Source organism: Aquarana catesbeiana, linkage group LG05 (genome assembly GCF_042186555.1).
Source record: "Aquarana catesbeiana isolate 2022-GZ linkage group LG05, ASM4218655v1, whole genome shotgun sequence".
NCBI lineage: Eukaryota > Metazoa > Chordata > Amphibia > Anura > Ranidae > Aquarana > Aquarana catesbeiana.
This window is the reverse complement of record NC_133328.1, coordinates 385,578,096-385,598,755: the sequence shown is the minus strand read 5'-3', so window position 1 is coordinate 385,598,755 and position 20,660 is coordinate 385,578,096. Positions and strand designations below refer to the sequence as shown.

At 44.1% G+C, this 20,660-nt stretch overlaps 1 protein-coding gene across 1 annotated transcript in view; it reads left to right on the top strand.

The window, feature by feature from the left end:
- The window catches only part of LOC141146025 (uncharacterized), a 130,590-nt gene that overhangs the window by 87,051 nt on the left and 22,879 nt on the right, over positions 1 to 20,660 (top strand). The window contains exon 5 of the mRNA XM_073632794.1: positions 1,334 to 1,340. Coding sequence (XP_073488895.1) covers positions 1,334 to 1,340 — 7 coding nt within the window. The remainder of the gene's footprint in view (positions 1 to 1,333; positions 1,341 to 20,660) is intronic.

Below are 20,660 nucleotides of genomic sequence, written 5' to 3'. Positions count from 1 at the left end.
TTAAATCAACATTTGAAAAATTAGATAAATGAACAATTATCACCCTCTGGAAATTGTGAGATTGCACTTTGGAGTCTACTGACGTCTTTGCAAATAATATGTAATAAATGATCTTTCTTATAAAGAATGATTATGAGAATTGCATTTATATACATGATTTATGCTGCCCTTATAATGTCAAGAATTATGTAGCCTTGTGTTTTAAATTCATATTTAGTAGACTAGAGGCAACAAGACATATTGCTGCCTTTTTGTCTCTTTAAATGTTATAACAAATACACTTCTGTGCTTTTATAATATCTGACATTTTAGAAGCTTAATTGCCTGCAGTGCAATTACATTTAAGTACAGTTTCTTTCTTAATTTTAAGTGTGCAGTGTATTAAAGAACTAGGTTGGCATTTGGCAGCACTAACACAGTGACTGACGGAAACAGAAAAGATGAAAGATTCAGGGAGAAAAAAACAACACACAGCATTCATCAATTTAAATATAGTGTAACTTTGAACTTTATTTTGGTTGCAAAATGGGTCATTTATTATGATAATTCAGTAAGAAATATATGACTGGGTTAATAAAATTGCGCTATACCAAAGATCTGACATGACCCGATTGGACAGAGAGGGCTGAGGGATCCGAACATAAAAACAAACACATTAAATATCATAAATAATGCAACACAATTTAATTTTGATAGAGTATTATGGCCACCGCTTTTATTAAATAACAAGATAATAACAATAACATCATTTAAACACCAATTCTTTAAAACATACAGTACATTAAATCTAATACAACCATTAAGGCCAGGTCCTTGATGGAACCACCCAATGTCATGTTCTGTCGTAAACCAATAACAGCCTCCAGACATTCACAGCCAGCTACGTGTGAACACACCAGTCATTTTACACCACTGGAATAAATCTTAGTAGTTACTTCCTTCATCAACACTACATTATCATAACACACTTGTGACCGTTAAGGTTAAACCGCCCATCCAAACACTACCAATGGTCTAATTTTTTTGGCACCATCAAGAACCCAGCACAGATTGACTGTTCAGTTCTGAATGCCCAGCCACAACTGCAGGTCCTCTCAAAGCCCACATTGAAGACATCAAGGCCTACAACATTTAGATGAATCATCACCATCGTGAAAATTGTTTGCATCTATTTACAAGAGACAGTGACAAACTGCAATACCACACATACATTTTGGCACTGCCTTTATTTCATTTTGATTTGGGACCTAACAAAAAAAAATGATTTAATGTTTTCAACTAATCTGTGCATAGGATCAAAACCAATATAATTTCCATCTGCATGCAATATCAGCAGGCCGGTGGGCCCCACATTCTCATCAACTGAGAAAATTAGGTAACAACCAATACCACACCAAACTGGAGAAACTGAATCAAAGTATTTTGACCTCTTCTTTCTGAAAGCCAAAAGTTCTACCATTAAGATGCATTCCTGCACATTATTCCATGCAAAAATATATATGAGTGGCTAATAACCTAGACTTTACATTTTTATAGAATGTGGGTAGAAGTGAGAATATCACGATGACAAGAAAACCTTCAAAATAATATGATTATTATTATTATTAACCACTTATGGACCGCCCGCCGTCGTTATACAGCGGTACTTTGAAGAGGGATATCTTTGTTATCGCAGCAGCTAGCTACTATAACCACGGTATCCTCTTCTTCAGAGGGCGGTCCGCTTTCAGATAAAAGTGGTCTCTGTGGTGGATTCACTGCGAGATCTAGCTCTTAAAGGGACATTTTATTTTTTTATTTTTTTTTTAAATATTTCATTTTTTTTATTGCATTTTAGTGTAAATATAAGATCTGAGGTCTTTTTGACTTTTTTTTTCTCATATTTAAGAGGTCCTTTCATGATTTTTACATTTCTCGTCATAGGATTAAAAGTGGCGATCGGGGATGAGGCTTGTTGTCACCCTGACACAGCCCATCCCCAATCACGGCAAAGAGCTGTTACCGGGTTCTCCTCCTCACACGCCGATCATGTGTGAGGAGGCGATTGCAGTAACAGCTTATTACCTCTCACAGTGTACACCCAATTACACTGATTGCACCCCCTAAAAAAGAGGACCTAGTACCTGTCACCAGCCCATCTGAGTACCCGAGTACCTGTCACCAGCCCATCTGAGTAACTGAGTACCTGTCACCAGCCCATTAGAGTACTGGAGTACCTGTCGCCAGCCCATCTGAGTACCCGAGTGTAAAGAGCCAATAGAAATCGTCTCTTTACCACGTAACCAGCTGTGTCCAATCACAGCCAGTCACATGCACTGTCCTCATGCACAGCGCTCGTGTGCACACCTAGGGGCACGCAGAGCGGCGATCGGGGACGAGGCTTGTCACCCTGACACAGCCCATCCCCAATTGTGGTTAAAGAGCCAATGAAATTGGCTCTTTACCACGTGACTGGCTGTGTCCAATCACAGCCGGTCACAGAATGTCAACAAACAACGGTAACAAGCTGTTACCGGGTTCTCCTCTTTACACGCCGATCGTGTGTAAGGAGGAGATTGTGGCAACAGCTCATTACCACTCACAGTGTACACCCAATCACACCGATTGCCCCCCTAATAAAGAGGACCTGTCACCGTCCATCAAAGTACCTGTCACCATCCCATCAAAGTACCTGTCACCATCCCATCAGAGTACCCAAGTACCTGTCACCAGCCCATCTGAGTACCTGAGTACCTTTCACCAGCCCATCTGAGTACCCGAGTATCTGTCACCAGCCCATCTGAGTACCTGAGTACCTGTCACCAGCCGATTAGAGTACCAGAGTACCTGTCACCAGCCCATCTGAGTACCCAAGTACCTGTCCCCAGTCCATCTGAGTACCCAAGTACCTGTCACCAGCCTATCAGAGTACCTGTCACCAGCCCATCAGAGTACCCAAGTACCTATCTGCAGCCCATCAGAGTACCCGTGTACCAGTCTCCAGCCCAATAGAGTACCCGAGTACCTGTCATTAGCCCATCTGAGTACCAGAGTACCTGTCACAAGCCCATCTGAGTACCCGTGTACCAGTCTCCAGCACATTAGTACCTATCTGCAGCCCATCAGAGTACCCGAGTGCCTGTCACCAGTCCATCTGAGTACCCAATTACCTATCACCAGTCCATCTGAGTACCCAAGTACCTATCACCAGCCCATCAGAGTACCCAAGTACCTATCTGCAGCCCATCAGAGTACCCGAGTACATGTCTCCAGCCCATCTGAGTACCTGAGTACCTGTCACCAGCCCATCTGAGTACCCGAGTACTTGTCACCAGCCCATCTGAGTACCCGAATACTTGTCACCAGCCCATCTGAGTACCCGAGTACCTGTCACCAGCCCATCTGAGTACCGAGTACCTGTCACCAGCCCATCTGAGTACCTGTCACCAGCCCATCTGAGTAACCGAGTACTTGTCATCAGCCCATCTGAGTACCCGAGTACCTGTCACCAGCCCCTCTGAGTACCCAAGTACCTGTCACCAGCCCATCTGAGTACCCAAGTACCTGTCCCCAGTCCATCTGAGTACCCAAGTACCTGTCACCAGCCTATCAGAGTACCTGTCACCAGTCCATCAGAGTACCCAAGTACCTATCTGCAGCCCATCAGAGTACCCGTGTACCAGTCTCCAGCCCAATAGAGTACCCGAGTACCTGTCATTAGCCCATCTGAGTACCAGAGTACCTGTCAAAAGCCCATCTGAGTACCCGTGTACCAGTCTCCAGCACATTAGAGTACCCGAGTACCTGTCATCAGCCCATCTGAGTACCAGAGTACCTGTCTATAGCCCATCAGAGTACCCGAGTACCTGTCACCAGCCCATCTGAGTAACCGAGTACCTGTCACCAGCCCATCTGTGTACCCGAGTACCTGTCACCAGCTCATCTGAGTACCCAAGTACCTATCACCAGTCCATCTGAGGACCCGAGTACCTGTCACCAGCCCATCTGAGTACCCGATTACCTATCACCAGTCCATCTGAGTACCCAAGTACCTGTCACCAGCCCATCATAGTACCTGTCATCAGCCCATCAGAGTACCCAAGTACCTATCTGCAGCCCATCAGAGTACCCGAGTGCCTGTCACCAGTCCATCTGAGTACCCAATTACCTATCACCAGTCCATCTGAGTACCCAAGTACCTATCACCAGCCCATCAGAGTACCCAAGTACCTATCTGCAGCCCATCAGAGTACCCGAGTACATGTCTCCAGCCCATCTGAGTACCTGAGTACCTGTCACCAGCCCATCTGAGTACCCGAGTACTTGTCACCAGCCCATCTGAGTACCCGAATACTTGTCACCAGCCCATCTGAGTACCCGAGTACCTGTCACCAGCCCATCTGAGTACCGAGTACCTGTCACCAGCCCATCTGAGTACCTGTCACCAGCCCATCTGAGTAACCGAGTACTTGTCATCAGCCCATCTGAGTACCCGAGTACCTGTCACCAGCCCCTCTGAGTACCCAACAACCTGTCACCAGCCCACCTGAGTACCCAAGTACCTGTCTCCAGCCCATCTGAGTACCCAAGTACCTGTCACCAGCCCATATGAGTACCCAACAACCTGTCACCAGCCCATCTGAGTACCCAAGTACCTGTCACCAGCCCATCTGAGTACCCGAGTACCTGTCACCAGCCCATCTGAGTACTCGAGTACCTGTCACCAGCCCATCTGAGTACCTGTCACCAGCCCATCTGAGTAACCGAGTACTTGTCACCAGCCCATCTGAGTACCCAAGTACCTGTCACCAGCCCATCTGAGTACCCGAATACCTGTCACCAGCCCCTCTGAGTACCCAACAACCTGTCACCAGCCCACCTGAGTACCCAAGTACCTGTCACCATTCCATCTGAATACCCGAGTAAATGTCACCAGCCCCTCTGAGTACCCAACAACCTGTCACCAGCCCATCTGAGTACCCAAGTACCTGTCACCAGCCCATCTGAGTACCCAAGTACCTGTCACCAGCCCATCTGAGTACTCAAGTACCTGTCACCAGCCCATCTGAGTACCTGTCACCAGCCCATCTGAGTAACCGAGTACTTTTCACCAGCTCATCTGAGTACCCGAGTACCTGTCACCAGCCCCTCTGAGTACCCAACAAGCTGTCACCAGCCCATCTGAGTACCCAAGTATCGGTCACCAGCCCATCTGAGTACCCAAGTACCCGTCATCAGCCCATCTGAGTACCCGAGTCCTTGTTATGAGCCCATCTGAGTACCTGAGTACCTGTCACAAGCCCATTAAAGTACCCAAGTACCTGTCACCAGCCCATCTGAGTACTCAAGTACCTATCACCAGCCCATCTGAGTACCCAAGTACCTGTCACTAGCCCATCAGAGTACCTGTCACCAGCTCATTAGAATACTTGAGTATCTGTCCCCAGTATATCAGAGTACCCAAATACCTAACTGCAGCCCATCAGATTACCTGAGTACCTGTCACCAGCCCATCAGAGTACCCGAATACCTGTCACCAGCCCATCAGAGTAACCAAGTACCTATCACCAGCCCATCAGAGTACCCAAGTACCTATTTGCAGCCCATAAGATTACTCGATCACCTGTCTCCACCTCATCAGATTACCCGAGTACCTATCTGCAGCCAATGCCTCATAGAATATACCTTCAGGTGTTTGCTTTCCAAAATGGAGTCATTTTGTGGGTAATTCCACTGTCCTCCGTGCTCCAGGACCTTCAAAAGTGTGAAGGAAGGAATTAAATTATATGTGTAATTTATGCTCCTAGAATGCCTGAAAGTACTACTTCAATGTTGGACCTCTGTATGTGGCCAGGCTGTGTAAAAGTCTCACACATGGGGTATCGCCTTACTCAGGAGGAGTATCAGAATCTATTTTGGGGTGTAATTTTGCTATCTACGTGCTATGTGCATATAATATATGTTGGGGTGTTTCCTTTCCAAAATGGGGTAATTTTGTGGGTAATTCTATTGTCCTGGTGCTCCAGGGCCTTCAAAAGTGTACTAGGTTGTTAGGAAATTTTATGTGTAATTTATGCTCCTAGAATGCCTGACGGTGCTCCCTGTATGTTGGGCATCTCTATGTGGCCAGGCTGTGTAAAAGTCTTACACATGTGGTATCACCCCATGCTCAGGACGAGTAGCAGAATGTATTTTAGGGCATAATTTTTGCTATGTACGTGCTGTGTGTTAGAAATATCATATAAATTGACCACTTTCTGAAAAAAAAAAAAAACGTTTTAATTTTCTTTCTACGTTTTCCGAAGACTTTTGGAAAAAAAATGAACCATTCGAAGACTCATTATGCCTCATAGAATATATATGTTGGGGTGCTTGCTTTCCAAAATGGGGTCATTTTGTGGGTAATTCCCTTATCCTGGTGCTCCAGGGCCTTTGAAAGTGTAATAGGTCGTTAGGAAATTTTATGTGTAATTTATGTTCCAGAATGCCTGACGGTGCTCCATGCATGTTGGACCTCTCTATGTGGCCTGGCTGTATAAAAGTCTCACACATGTGGTATCACCATATATGGGAAGAGTAGAAGAATCTATTTTGGGGTGTAATTTTTGCTATGTACATGCTATGTGTTAGAAATATATTATAAATTGACCACTTTGTGTAAAAAAAATATAAGTTTTCATTTTCTTTCCAATTTTTTCGAAGACTTTTGGAAAAAAATTGAACCATTCAAAAGACTCATAATACCTCATGGAATATATGTTGGGGTGTTTGCTTTCCAAAATAGGGTCATTTTGTGGGTACTTAAATTGTCTTGGTTTTCCAGGGCCTTCAAAAGTGTGATAGGACGTTAGGAAATGAGATGTGTAATTTATGCTCCTAGAATGCCTGACGGTGCTCCCTGTATGTTGGGCAATGGGCATCTCTCTGTGGCCAGGCTGTGTAAAAGTCTCACACATGTGGTATCGCCATACTTGGGACGAGTAGCAGAATGTATTTTGGGACATAATTTTTGCTATGTACGTGCTATGTGTTAGAAATATCATATAAATTGACAACTTCCTGAAAAAAAAATATATTTTCATTTTCTTTCCACATTTTCCGAAGACTTGTGGAAAAAAATGAACCATTCAAAGACTGATTATGCCTCATAGAATATATATGTTGGGGTGTTTGCTTTCCAAAATGGGATAATTTTGTGGGTAATTCCCTTATCCTGGTGCTCCAGGGCCTTTGAAGGTGTAATAGGTCGTTAGGAAATTTTATGTGTAATTTATGTTCCAGAATGCCTGACGGTGCTCCCTGCATGTTGGACCTGCATGTGTAATTTATGTTCCAGAATGCCTGACGGTGCTCCCTGCATGTTGGACCTCTCTATGTGGCCAGGCTGTATAAAAGTCTCACACATGTGGTATCACCATACTCGGGACAAGTAGAAGAATCTATTTTGGGGTGTAATTTTTGCTATGTACATGCTATGTGTTATAAATATCTTATAAATTGACCACTTTGTGTAAAAAAAAATATGTTTTCATTTTCTTTACAAGTTTTTCAAAGGCTTTTGGAAAAAAAATAACCATTCAAAAGACTCATAATGCCTCATAGAATATACGTTGGTGTGTTTGCTTTCCAAAATAGGGTCATTTTGTGGGTAATTAAATTGTCTTGGTGCTCCAGGGCCTTCAAAAATGTGATAGGACGTTAGGAAATGAGATGTGTAATTTATGCTCCTAGAATGCCTGACGGTGCTCCCTGCATGTTGGACCTCTCTATGTAGCTAGGCTGTGAAAAAATCTCACACATGTGGTATTGCCATACTCAGAGGAGTAGCATAATGTATTTTGGGGTGTAATTTGAAGTATGCATATGCTGTGTGTGAGAAATAACTTGTTATTATGACAATTTTGTGTAAAAAAAAAATAATAATTTCTTCAATTTCCCAAGATTTGTGGGAAAAAAAATTACAACTTTAAAAAACTCACTACAACTTTCTACAACTTTCACACAGACCAAATAACATACACTTATTTGGGTTATTTTTTGCCAAAGATATGTAGCCGTATAAATTTTGGCACAAATGTATGAAAAAAATTACTTATTTGCAAAATTTTATCATAGAAACTAAAAAAAAAGTTGTTTTTTTCAAAATTTTTGCTCTTTTTTTCACTTATGTCGCAAAAAATAAAAAACCCAGTGGTGATTAAATACCACCAAAATAAAGCTCTATTTGTGTGAAAAAAAAGATAAGAATTTTGTTTGGGTACAGTGTTGCATGACTGAGTAAATGGCGTTGAAAGTGCGGGAGTGCTGAAAGCTGAAAATTGGTCTGGGTAGGAAGGGTGTATAAGTGTCCTGTACTGAAGTGGTTAAGCACTGATCCACATAACAGGCTCCAAACATGCAACCTAAGAAGTACAAGCTGTCAAGATGTACCCATAAAAGGTAAAAAGCTGACTCAATGTGCATCTTTGCCATCAGAGTCCCCTGGCCCATGCTCCTGATCAATACAACAACTTCATCAAAAGATGTATGGAGTACAGTAGAGAGCTCAGGGAAGATATCATAATTGACTGATGACACTCTAGGATGTGACAAATCATGACCCATTCGGAACTTATCCGGCACTTTCTTGAGCACAATACCTAAAGGTGATACCCCAAGATTACTATAAATAGAACAGTGCAGCGCTGGACAAATGTCATAAGTGAAAAATATTGTGAAAATATTGTTAAAAAACAATATAAAGAATTAAGCAATCATAGTTACATAGTTACATAGTTACATAGTAGGTGAGGTTGAAAAAAGACACAAGTCCATCAAGTCCAACCTATGTGTGTGATTATGTGTCAGTATTACATTACATATCCCTGTATATTGCGGTCATTCAGGTGATTATCTAATAGTTTCTTGAAGCTATCAATGCTCCCCGCTGAGACCACCGCCTGTGGAAGGGAATTCCACATCCTTGCCGCTCTTACAGTAAAGAACCCTCTACGTAGTTTAAGGTTAAACCTCTTTTCTTCTAATTGTAATGAGTGGCCACGAGTCTTATTAAACTCTCTTCTGCGAAAAAGTTTTATCCCTATTGTGGGGTAACCAGTACAGTATTTGTAAATTGAAATCATATCCCCTCTCAAGCGTCTCTTCTCCAGAGAGAATAAGTTCAGTGCTCGCAACCTTTCCTCATAACTAAGATCCTCCAGACCCTTTATTAGCCTTGTTGCCCTTCTTTGTACTCGCTCCATTTCCAGTACGTCCCTCCTGAGGACTGGTGCCCAGAACTGGACAGCATACTCCAGGTGTGGGCGGACCAGAGTCTTGTAGAGCGGGAGAATTATCGTTTTATCCCTGCAGTTGATCCCCCTTTTAATGCATGCCAATATTCTGTTTGCTTTATTAGCAGCAGCTTGGCATTGCATGCCATTGCTGAGCCTATCATCCACTAGGACCCCCAAGTCCTTTTCCATCCTAGATTCCCCCAGAGGTTCTCCCCCCAGTGTATAGATTGCATTCATATTTTTGCCACCCAAATGCATTATTTTACATTTTTCTACATTGAACCTCATTTGCCATGTAGTCGCCCACCCCATTAATTTGTTCAGGTCTTTTTGCAAGATTTCCACATCCTGCGGAGAAGTTATTGCCCTGCTTAGCTTAATATCGTCTGCAAATACAGAGATTGAACTGTTTATCCCATCCTCCAGGTCGTTTATGAACAAATTAAATAGGATTGGTCCCAGCACAGAACCCTGGGGAACCCCACTACCCACCCCTGACCATTCTGAGTACTCCCCATTTATCACCACCCTCTGAACACGCCCTTGTAGCCAGTTTTCAATCCATGTACTCACCCTATGGTCCATGCCAACGCACCTTATTTTGTACAGTAAACGTTTATGGGGAACTGTGTCAAATGCTTTTGCAAAATCCAGATACACCACGTCTACGGGCCTTCCTTTATCTAGATGGCAACTCACCTCCTCATAGAAGGTTAATAGATTGGTTTGGCAAGAACGATTCTTCATGAATCCATGCTGATTACTGCTAATGATATCATTCTTATTACTAAAATCTTGTATATAGTCCCTTATCATCCCCTCCAAGACTTTACATACTATTGATGTTAGGCTAACTGGTCTGTAATTCCCAGGGATGTTTTTTGGGCCCTTTTTAAATATCGGTGCTACATGGGCTTTTCTTCAATCAGCTGGTACCATTCCAGTCAATAGACTGTCTGTAAAAATTAGGAACAACGGTCTGTCAATCACCTGACTGAGTTCCCTAAGAACCCTCGGATGCAAGCCATCTGGTCCCGGTGATTTATTAATGTTAAGTTTCTCAAGTCTAATTTTAATTCCGTCCTCTGTTAACCATGTAGGTGCTTCCTGTGTTGTGTCATGAGGATAAACACTGCAGTTTTGGTTACTGAAGCCCCCCGATTCACTCGTGAAGACTGAGGAGAAGAATAAATTCAATACCTTTGCCATCTCCCCATCCTTTGTAACCAGATGTCCTTCCTCATTCTTTATGGGGCCAATATGGTCTGTCCTCCCTTTTTTACTGTTTACATACTTAAAGAATTTCTTGGGATTTTTTTTGCTCTCCTCCGCTATGTGTCTTTCATGTTCTATCTTAGCCATCCTAATTGCACCCTTACATTTCTTATTGCATTCTTTATAAATTCTGAATGCTGTGGATGATCCCTCAACCTTGTATTTTTTGAAGGCCTTCTCCTTTGCTTTTATATGCATTTTTACATTGGAGTTAAGCCATCCAGGATGTTTGTTCGCTCTTTTAAATTTATTACCCAATGGGATACATTGGCTAATGCCCTTATTTAATATGCTCTTAAAGCAAACCCATCTCTCCTCCGTATTCTTTGTTCCTAATATTTTATCCCAATTTATGCCTTTTAGCAAGGTTTGTAGTTTAGGGAAGTTGGCTCTTTTGAAATTCAGTGTCTTTGTGTTCCCTTCATGTCTCCTATTTGTGTGATTTATACTGAAACTAATTGACCTGTGATCGCTGTTACCTAAATTGCCCCGTATTTCCACATCTGTTATCAGGTCTGTATTGTTGGTAATCAGTAGATCCAGTAATGTTTTATTTCTAGTTGGTGCGTCTACCATCTGACCCATAAAATTGTCCTGCAATCAATAATAAATAACACCTAATAATAATGAAAAATAACATTGAATCAAAAGTCCATAAGTGATGAAAAAGCAAGTACAGTGAATACAAATAAAAGTTCTGAATTATAATGTGAGTGAAGTCCAAAAGTTATTCCATGCGGAGTTCTGGATCAGTAATCCACCGCCAGTGCTGCCCACCACCTGGTGATAATGTATTGAAAGCTTACCAGTGAGCCAGCGACCGCCCTTACTCAGGGGAGTCAAAACAGGCTTAGTAGAGGGAGAAGTAGCGATGAACTTCGAGGGATGTCCCTTGAGAGACTCTGTAGGGAATCTTGCCAACCTGCTTCCTGTGCGACTACTCAGCAACAACAGAGCACCAATTCGGAAGATGTGGTCCCAAAGATACTTCCTCACAGCTTCGTTCTTGCATGGACCCGGTCACATGACTGCTCTCCTCTGAAGATTCATGGATCCCAAGATTACTACAAGAAGGAACAGGAAAAAAGAGTCTGCTTGCCTGCTGAGAGAGATTTCCCTCTGCAACTTCTTCCTGACAGCATCAGAGTATTCCAGTGCTGACTGCAAATTAGAACAGTCATAACCCCCCACCCACTGACTGCACTGGGATATGAAATATATCAGAAACACCATAAAAAAGTAGGCCAGCTGTTACACTATTGTGATACTCATTTAATCAGGGTAGCGTTGTGGTGACACTTACTGGTGCCCCCCCTTTTTCAATTGCATCGCAACTTCCCTGTCCACCACTACCAGCCCATGTGCTTCTGAAACAACAAGAAAGCGGGTGATTGTTTCCCCCACATGTGCAACATTCATGCCTGAAACAGCAACTGCCCCCCATCCCCACTTTCAAGCTCTCTCATTGAAGAGCCAGCAAACCATTATTTTTTAAATAACTGGGAAAAAGACACTAAAGCTATTAAGCCACCAGCTACTCCTTCTGTATTTTTGGATATGCCATTAGTCACATCCTTAAAGTGGAGTTCCACCCAAAAGTGGAACTTCCACTCATCAGATTCCTCCCCCCCTCCGGTGACACAGTTGGCACCTTTCAGGGGGAAGGGGGGTACAGATATCTGTATATTACAGGTATCTGTACCCACTTCCGGCATAGATAGCCGCAGAATCTGCGGTTATTTACGCCACTTCCTGCTCCCTCCCCGCTGCCTGCTGGGAAACACATGGGTCCCAGAGGCAGCAGGGACCATCCGTATTGCGCTGCGCGACTCGCGCATGCGCAGTAGGGAACCGGGAAGTGAAGCCGCACGGCTTCACTTCCTGATTCCCTTACCGAAGATGGAGGCGGCAGCACCCGAGGACGGAGAGACGCTTCGGCCTCGGGTGCCGACATCGCGGGCGCCCTGGACAGGTAAGTGTCCATGTTTTAAAAGTCAGCAGCTGCAGTATTTGTAGCTGCTGACTTTTAAAAAAAATGTTTTCGGCGGCGCTCCGCTTTAATGCAATGTTTTTAGGATGCCTACACAGGAATGGACATACAGATATCCGCTGATGAAACTGTATATCATAGCATATCCAGGTTTTACCCCCTATGTCCAATATGCCTGAAGTATTGTCTAAAAAGCAACACAGGCTTAAGCACTGCTCTGTTGATTTCTCACCATTAAAGCTCCTCAGGATTGCAAAAAACCTGACACCAATTATAAAACATGGCAAGGGATTAGATAATATCTATGTCTGTCCTCATCCTCCTCCTTCCTATGTTCATTACCCCTTTCCAATTTTTCAATTGAAAAGCATTCCAGTGACAAAATGTTAAAAATATCAATTTACTCTCTGACTTTATCCCTAAGCTTTTCCTTCACATGTGCCCCCAAATGATTCTTGAAAAACACACATGTGACACTCTTTATGGCATCTGATATTAGCACTGGCTTATCACCCTTTTTAACCTCAACCTTATCCTTTCTGTGTGCAGTGGTAGGGACTGCTGAGGAATCATCACTTGCTGGCATTGCTACAGTACCTGTGTTTCTAGCAGTAGGTACAGTCACATCCCTTTTGGTTGATGTAGACCTAGGTGGTGCCATATCAGTAGCAATAGATTATTAATTGCTCGGGGTATTCAAAACAGGTCCTTACACTGGTGAAGCAATTTATACTGCTTCTGGACCTCCACCACCCCCATGAAAACCATGAAGTCTGTTTTAATTTGTTCGCAAGGTAGATAAAACTGCAACAGTATTAGTAATAACTAAAGGGACACTTGCCTTATGGAAGTCCTCCCTGATTCATACAGAATGGGTAAATGAATGCGCTTCCAAGATCCCACCACCTGCTGACCTATGCCAAGCCCAGGAATAACTCCACTCTATAACACAAGAGGTAAAAAATGTTGAGGCTCACCTGAAAGCACATTATAAGCGGCCGGTGTGTCTCCACTGTTCCCGACTCCTGTGATGATCCAGATGACAAAGCTTCCCTGGATGCCCCCTGACGAATGCCATCTGCAAAGGAACTGGAAGGTGCTTAACCTGATGGGCTGGAGGTTTTAAGCCATAGAGGGGCTGACAATGCACTGCCAGAACCCTTGGGCTGCCATCTTGCTCAGGGACTTTGATCTGTAGTCTGCAAAGAAAGCAAACGATAGGGCAGCCACACTATCCTCAATACCTTGGATCTTATGTAGACCACCATAACTGCAGCCTATTACTCTCTCTGTCTAAGTTGCTGCATAGATCCCCAGCACTGCTCTGTCCTGTGCAAACCATAGAAACTCCACCAGACATCTCCAGCCTTCCCCATGCTTCTCTTACATGGGCTGCAGGGGTTAACAAAGTCTTTCTCCCTCTCAGCAACTCTAGGCTTCTCCCGCTCTCTTCACCTCTCAACAGATCAAGCCTGTGCTCTGCTGGAGATAGCAGACACTGTAGCCCGGTGTGAGCTTCCTGCCTTGGCTGAATCAGAAGGTCTGTGTCCCTGGGACCATCCTCTCCTGTAAGCCTGGTTCGATTTACAGACTGTTGCCTCCTCAGCTATGTGGAGCTCTAACCCAATCAATGTTGGTACAGTGCATGGGGACTGATCTCCTGGCCAAATCATTCTCTGTTGAAGGGCTTCTGCACCTCTGCTGTTGTTGGGGATCAGGAGGGCTGAATCTGAATGGTGGCCTCCTCCTTTTCTGATGTGGCCTGTAATCAAACAAGAAAAAAGCTGCGATATCCATTCCTCCACCTGGGAAGATGCCTGATCCCTTTTCTGCTGCAGGAGGGATATACTCATTATAGAAATGTGCTGATCAAAAAAAAAAATCATACTTATCTTACTTTCCCATTACACTTGTATCCACATTGCTCACCTCGCTGTCTGTTCCTCCTCAAGGTCTCCATAAGAACTACCTCCTCCCTGCTCCCTACGTCACATCTGTAAACCATTCCCCACCCATTCTTACCCCTTGTCTTGCCTTCCTGTCCACCCTGTTGACACGTGCCCTTTTTCCTATGTGCTCAGGGCAGCCAGGGATATCCTAATTCTTATGCCCCGTACACATGGTCAGACTTTGTTCGGACATTCCGTCAACAAAATCCTAGGATTTTTTTCCGACGGATGTTGGCTCCAACTTGTTTTGCGTACACACGGTCGCACAAAGTTGTCAGAATTTCCGATCGCCAACAACGCGGTGACGTCAAGCACGTACGACGAGACTAGAAAAGGCCATTTCAGAACCAAGCACGGCACCCTTTGGGCTCCTTTTGCTAATCTCATCTTAGTAAAAGTTTGGTGAGAGACGATTCGCGCTTTTTCAGACTCGTGGTTTTCAGATCGTTTTCTGCCGTTCAGTTTGTGCTTGTGGGTTTGTATCTGCTCTTCAGTGCGTGCAAGCAAGTTCCGCGTGACTTTAAGTAGTCATTGTGTTCTTGTGCGTTCATTACTGTTTTTCAGGTCGCTCTTTACAGGCCTTGCTGTTCTTCAGTGCGTTCTGTTACTTCGTTCTGAGCAGCTGACCGTTTTCTAGCCATGTTGCATTTACGTACTCCTCGTAGAGTTCGTGCTGTGCGGGGGCTTGGTGTTGGGGTCCTGACCTTGACACAAGTCCAGTCCATGAACAGGGTGGGGAGGAGTTCATGGACCAAGAATTGGTTGCTTCAGCGTGGCCAGTTCTCTCATATGCCTTTGCTCCGTGAGATCCGTGAGAATAATCCTGATGATTTCAGGAACTTTCTCAGGATGACGGACCCCGTATTTCACCGTCTGCTGGCTTCGCTGACCCTTATATCAGCAGGCAGGATACCTGCATGAGGCAAGCCATCACTCCGGAGCAGAGGTTGGTCGCTACCCTGCGGTACTTGGCGACAGGGAGAAGCCTGCAGGACCTCAAGTTCTCAACAGGCATCTCCCCCCAGGCTCTGGGGATCATTATCCCAGAGACCTGTTCTGCCATCATCCAGGTCCTGCAGAAGGAGTATATTAAGGTAAGATTTTTATCTTTTAATATCACATTTTAGTGTATTTAATGTTTGATAATATATTGTATTTCTTTCCTCATTCCCTAATTACCATGATTGTAATATGCTGTGAATGTCCCCTTTGTCCTCATGCATGCTGGATTTTTATGTAATTATTTTTTTTTGTCCTTCATACATATTTGCCTTCACTTACCTCCCAGCATGGTCTCCTGCCCCTATAGTCACCTCATGTAGTCACTTAACAATGTATTTTATCAGCTCCATAGTAGTGCTTTACCCCAAACACCCCCTAAAATATTTATAAATGTGATTTGTGCCTTAAATTAAGGCAGAGTGCCAGAGGCTTTTTTTTGTGGTGTCCCCAAATCATTTTTCAAAACCCTCCCTCCCCCCAACTGCTAAGTCAGCGGATCCCAATTCTCTATCTATCCTCAATCATCTATCTGCTGACTTTGCCAAACCCATACACACTACACCCATCTCTTTTGTGGTCAGATTTATGGATGAATTCCCCAAAGCATGTAGTGCAAGGGCCTGCCTGTATACTTTCCAATGGTACTGTTTAAAGTTTTTGTATACTATTATTATCTTGATAGGTAATATCAGAATGTCCAAATGTCCTCAAATGTGTACAGTGTGTATTTATATATTTGTATTATGACACTTCTTACCTGTCCAGTGGGCTGCCAATAGTGTAACTAAGGAGGGGCTGTTCCAAGTAATACCCTGTATTTAGGCATTCATCTCTCAATAAAGTGGAGAGGGTTACCTGTCCAAGATTCCCCCCCCTATAATGTTAGAAATGGTCCATGAGAGGGGGGGGATATGATAGGTGTAACTTATACTTTGGTGTTAATTTCCCCTTAATAAATGCTATCTGGAGGTTGGCCAAGAATGTTTGTGCCTAATCTGCTTGCCATGTTTATGTGCAAAATTAGTAAATTATTTTTGTTTTCCTCAACAGTTTCCTTCCACGCCACAGGAATGGCAGACTGTTGACTTCCACTTTGCCCAGCGGTGGGACTTTCCTAACTGCGGAGGGGCAATTGATGGGAAACATGTCCACATCGTCCCACCACCCAGCTCGGGGTCGTACTATTTCAACTATAAGGGGTTCAATAGTATTGTGATGTTGGCGGTGGTGTCGGCTAATTACGACTTCTTGTATGTGGACGTGGGGAAGAATGGTCAGATGTCCGATGGTGGAGTCATCGCCCAGACGGAGTTCTACAGGTGTCTCCAGAATGGCAGCTTGGACTTGCCACCTCCAGAGGACAATGTGGAAGGACTCCCATTCGTCTTCGTTGCGGATGAAGCATTTGCGCTGGGGGACCATCTTATGCGGCCATTCCCAATGAGGACCCTCACCCCGGAACAGAGGGTTTTTAATTACCAGCTGGCCAGAGCCAGAAGAGTGGTGGAGAACACATTTGGAATCATGGCCAGCCGGTTCCGCCTATTTCTGACACCCATCCATATGGCGGAGTATAAACTTAATCATCTAATCCTGGCGTGCTGTGTTCTCCATAACTTTTTACGCCAACATTCTGCCAACTATGCTGGCTCAGTTGGGCCTGATGCCAGAAATCTACATGATACAACCCTGACGGCGCTTGAAAGTGGCCGTCCTGGCTTGCCCTCCCTGAGTGCCCGTGATGTCCGGTTAAGATACCTTGAGTTCTTTGCGGGTAGGGGGGCCATCAATATGCCAGACAATTTGTGAAGCATTTATCAAATAAAAAAAAAAATTAATCTTTGGTGACATTTACTGCTTGTGTTTGTTTTAGCTGACCTTGACAGCAATGTGTGGAGTCCTGAAAATGGCGTGATTGTGTAACCTTATACAAAGCACTGTTGGCTGTTATTTACTAAAGGCGTATCCACTTTTTATGCTCTTGAAACTGCAATGAAATGCAATGAAAATGCTCTTGTAGTGCAAAGAGGATTTGCTCTTAGGAAATAACCACCATTTTCTCAGAAAACAGCAATTACATCACCACAAAAGTGTTGTAGCGTTGAGACAATAATCCACACATTCTTGATTAACAAACTTTTTAATACACGCACAATCACATGTGCATTTAGAAATGTTTTTTAAAACAAACCAACATGTTTGTTGTATAACAATTTTTGGGGTGGCATTATCAAAAATAGAAATGTACATTTACGATAAAACAGGCCTGTGTAAAACCAACAAGAAAGACAAAAAACTTGAACTTACAAAGTTCACATATGGTAAAACTTGAAAGCAATATCAGACATGAGTATTTATTAACTGTGTTTGATATTGCGTTCAGATGGGGTGAAGTCACCCCTTGAAAAGCCAAATTTGGAAGATGCACACCAATTTACGAATGTCAACATGTGCTAGCTGCCATCACGGGGGATCAACCCCTTCCTCACAGCTACTTTATTATTGAGGAAGGGGCTGCACCCCAAAAACGCGTCCATTGATCTCCCGTGATGGCAGATAGCACATGTTGGCACACTGTGTGCATCCTCCAAATTTGGCATTTCGAAACATCGCTCAAAAATTTAAAACATTGTACCACACAAAAAAAAGTGATTTTGTGGGGTTTTAAATTCGCCCCAAAACATCAATGATGTTATTATTTTTTTGAATCACATCATTGATTTTTTTCTTGATGTTTTCCAATTCTAAATTACACCCCATTATCTCCCCGATCAGGATCTGGGCACTTTCTGATGTGAAAGGATCTCGATCCCTAACCTCATGATCACCTAAAAAGAGAGAAACCAAACAAAAACAGGTATCAAAAATCTGCCAGCATCCATCTCTTACCTGAGCCTGTGGTCGCAGACACTCACCTGTTGTGGTGCCAATTTCCACCACATCTTCTTCCTCCTCCAGCTCCGCTTGTGTTGGGGGTATTTCACCTTCCTCCAGAGGTGGGGGTCTCTGGTCTCCTCGGATGAGGGGTGTCCTCCGAGTCTTTTCTCCCCTATGTAAAACAAAAATGGTATAATTAGCACACAGATATTTGATGGCAGAACTATAAATAGTAAACATTGCTTGGAAGTGGGGTACAATTGTCAATTTTAGCAGAGTTCCAAGATGTCGCTTTTTTATTGTCCTTTGTCAACCTGCAATACTTTACCTGTTTTGTACAAGTTTCACAGATGGAGACCCCCCTATAGTATACACTGGAGCACCTGTGTGGGCCCCCGAATAAAAAGGGTGTTCTTGTGTCCCACACTAGTGCTCCAGTGTCCAGATGTGAAAACAGCTGCTGAGTGTCCTCTCCTTACACAGAATCTAGTTTGCATTTCATTCTAGTAACAAACCCATCTACACAACCAAATATTTTGCATCCAAGTAGGCCCTAAAGAATGTAGGAAAATGCATATGGCCTAAACAATGGTGTTTTAGAGGCCGAAAAAAAATGTTTGATACGAACAAATAATGGGCCCATGAACATTAAAATTCACATTTTAAACTGTACAATTAAGAAAAGCATATGGAGCAGCACGAACGTAATAAAAACAAATAGAATAGGAACACAGCACAACTACTTACTTTTTTGCAGCACTCTCCGGATCTTTCGGTACTGCTCGGGCTCTCTTAATTTCAGGTCCGACCACTGCTTCCTGAGCTGATCTTTCGATCGTCGTACCCTGAAATTCCGGTGCAGACTTTTGACCACTTTCGCCATGATCTTGGCCTTTCTGATATTGGGGTTGGGGTAAGGCCCATACTTTCCATCATAGTCGGCCTTCTTCAGGATTTCCACCATCTTCAACATCTCCCCAAAGGACATATTTGTGGCCTTAAATCTTCTCCTTCTGGATCGGGACGTTTCTGTCTCCGGGCTTTCCTCCTCCTCGTTGCTATAGTTAGCACGCACCTGCTGTGATTCCACCATGTGCTCTTCACCCACTGCGCCGAACGAAAAGGGGCGGGGAATAGACTAGAAAGAACATCAGGGGCGGGCGGAGTTACACGCATGCGCAGTGTGTATAAAGCGGAACACACGTGCGTATTACGTACGATCTGTGAGCGGAGGAAGGAGCATTGGACGCGCCGATCGTAAGAACGAAAGTAAGAGACATACTTGTGCCTATACTGCTTCTAGATTGAGGCCTATCTTGTAACAAGATTAGGAGAGTTTTATCTGACATTAGGCTTTGTCTTGTGTTGTGTCTTGCAGTGAACATGGATATCTTATTACAAGATAATGACTTCATGTCAATATTCATAGACATGTTCAGGGAGCTGCCCTGTTTGTGGGAGATCAACCACCCACATTACAGGAACCAAACAAAGAGGAAGGCAGCACTGGATCAATTGTTGGAAATTGTGAAGCAGGTGATCCCCACGGCAGACATCACATATTTGAAGATCTTAATTGGTGGCCTGAGGAGCACATATGTAAGGGAGCGCCAGAAAGTCCAGGATTCACAGAGATCCAGAGCAGCAGATGACATCTATGTCCCCAGGATGTGGTACTATGACAGGCTGCATTTTCTGGCAGGCCAGACTGAACCCAGGTCATCCCTCTCCAGTCTTCCTTCCACGCTTCCTTCCCTTCCAGCTGAGGCTTCTGACGCCCAACCTGGGCCTTCCAGGCAACAACATGTGGAGGAGCCCGGCTTGAGCCAGGTATAACATTCCTCTAAATATTTCTGCTTGTCCAATCAATGATGTTAACTAGATGTTAGTTTGGAGTACTAATTTCTGATTGTGCTTGATGATGCAAAAACTAAAACCATGTCCCTTTTTCATACACAGGGAAGTCTCAGCCAGGAGGTGGCCGGGCCGAGCCGCCTGCCTGATCTGCAGGTCCCTCCCCTACACCTGGAAAGAGAAAGTGGCAGGAGGAGGAGTGCCCTAGAGGAGGCTGCCATAGGCCCCTTTGGAGGGCTACAGAGGCCCTGGGAGCACCACCCACCGTGGAGGATGACTTCGCTGCCATCATTGCCTCTACAATGCAGAGGATGGAGGAGGGACAACAACTCATGTGTGAGTCGCTCATATTGGAGGCTCTTAATAAAGGTATGAGGGCCCAAATTACATCTAGGACACACCTTTGCGAACTCACACATGGTCCTCCTCCTCCTCCTTCAGGTCCTCCTCCTCCTTCTC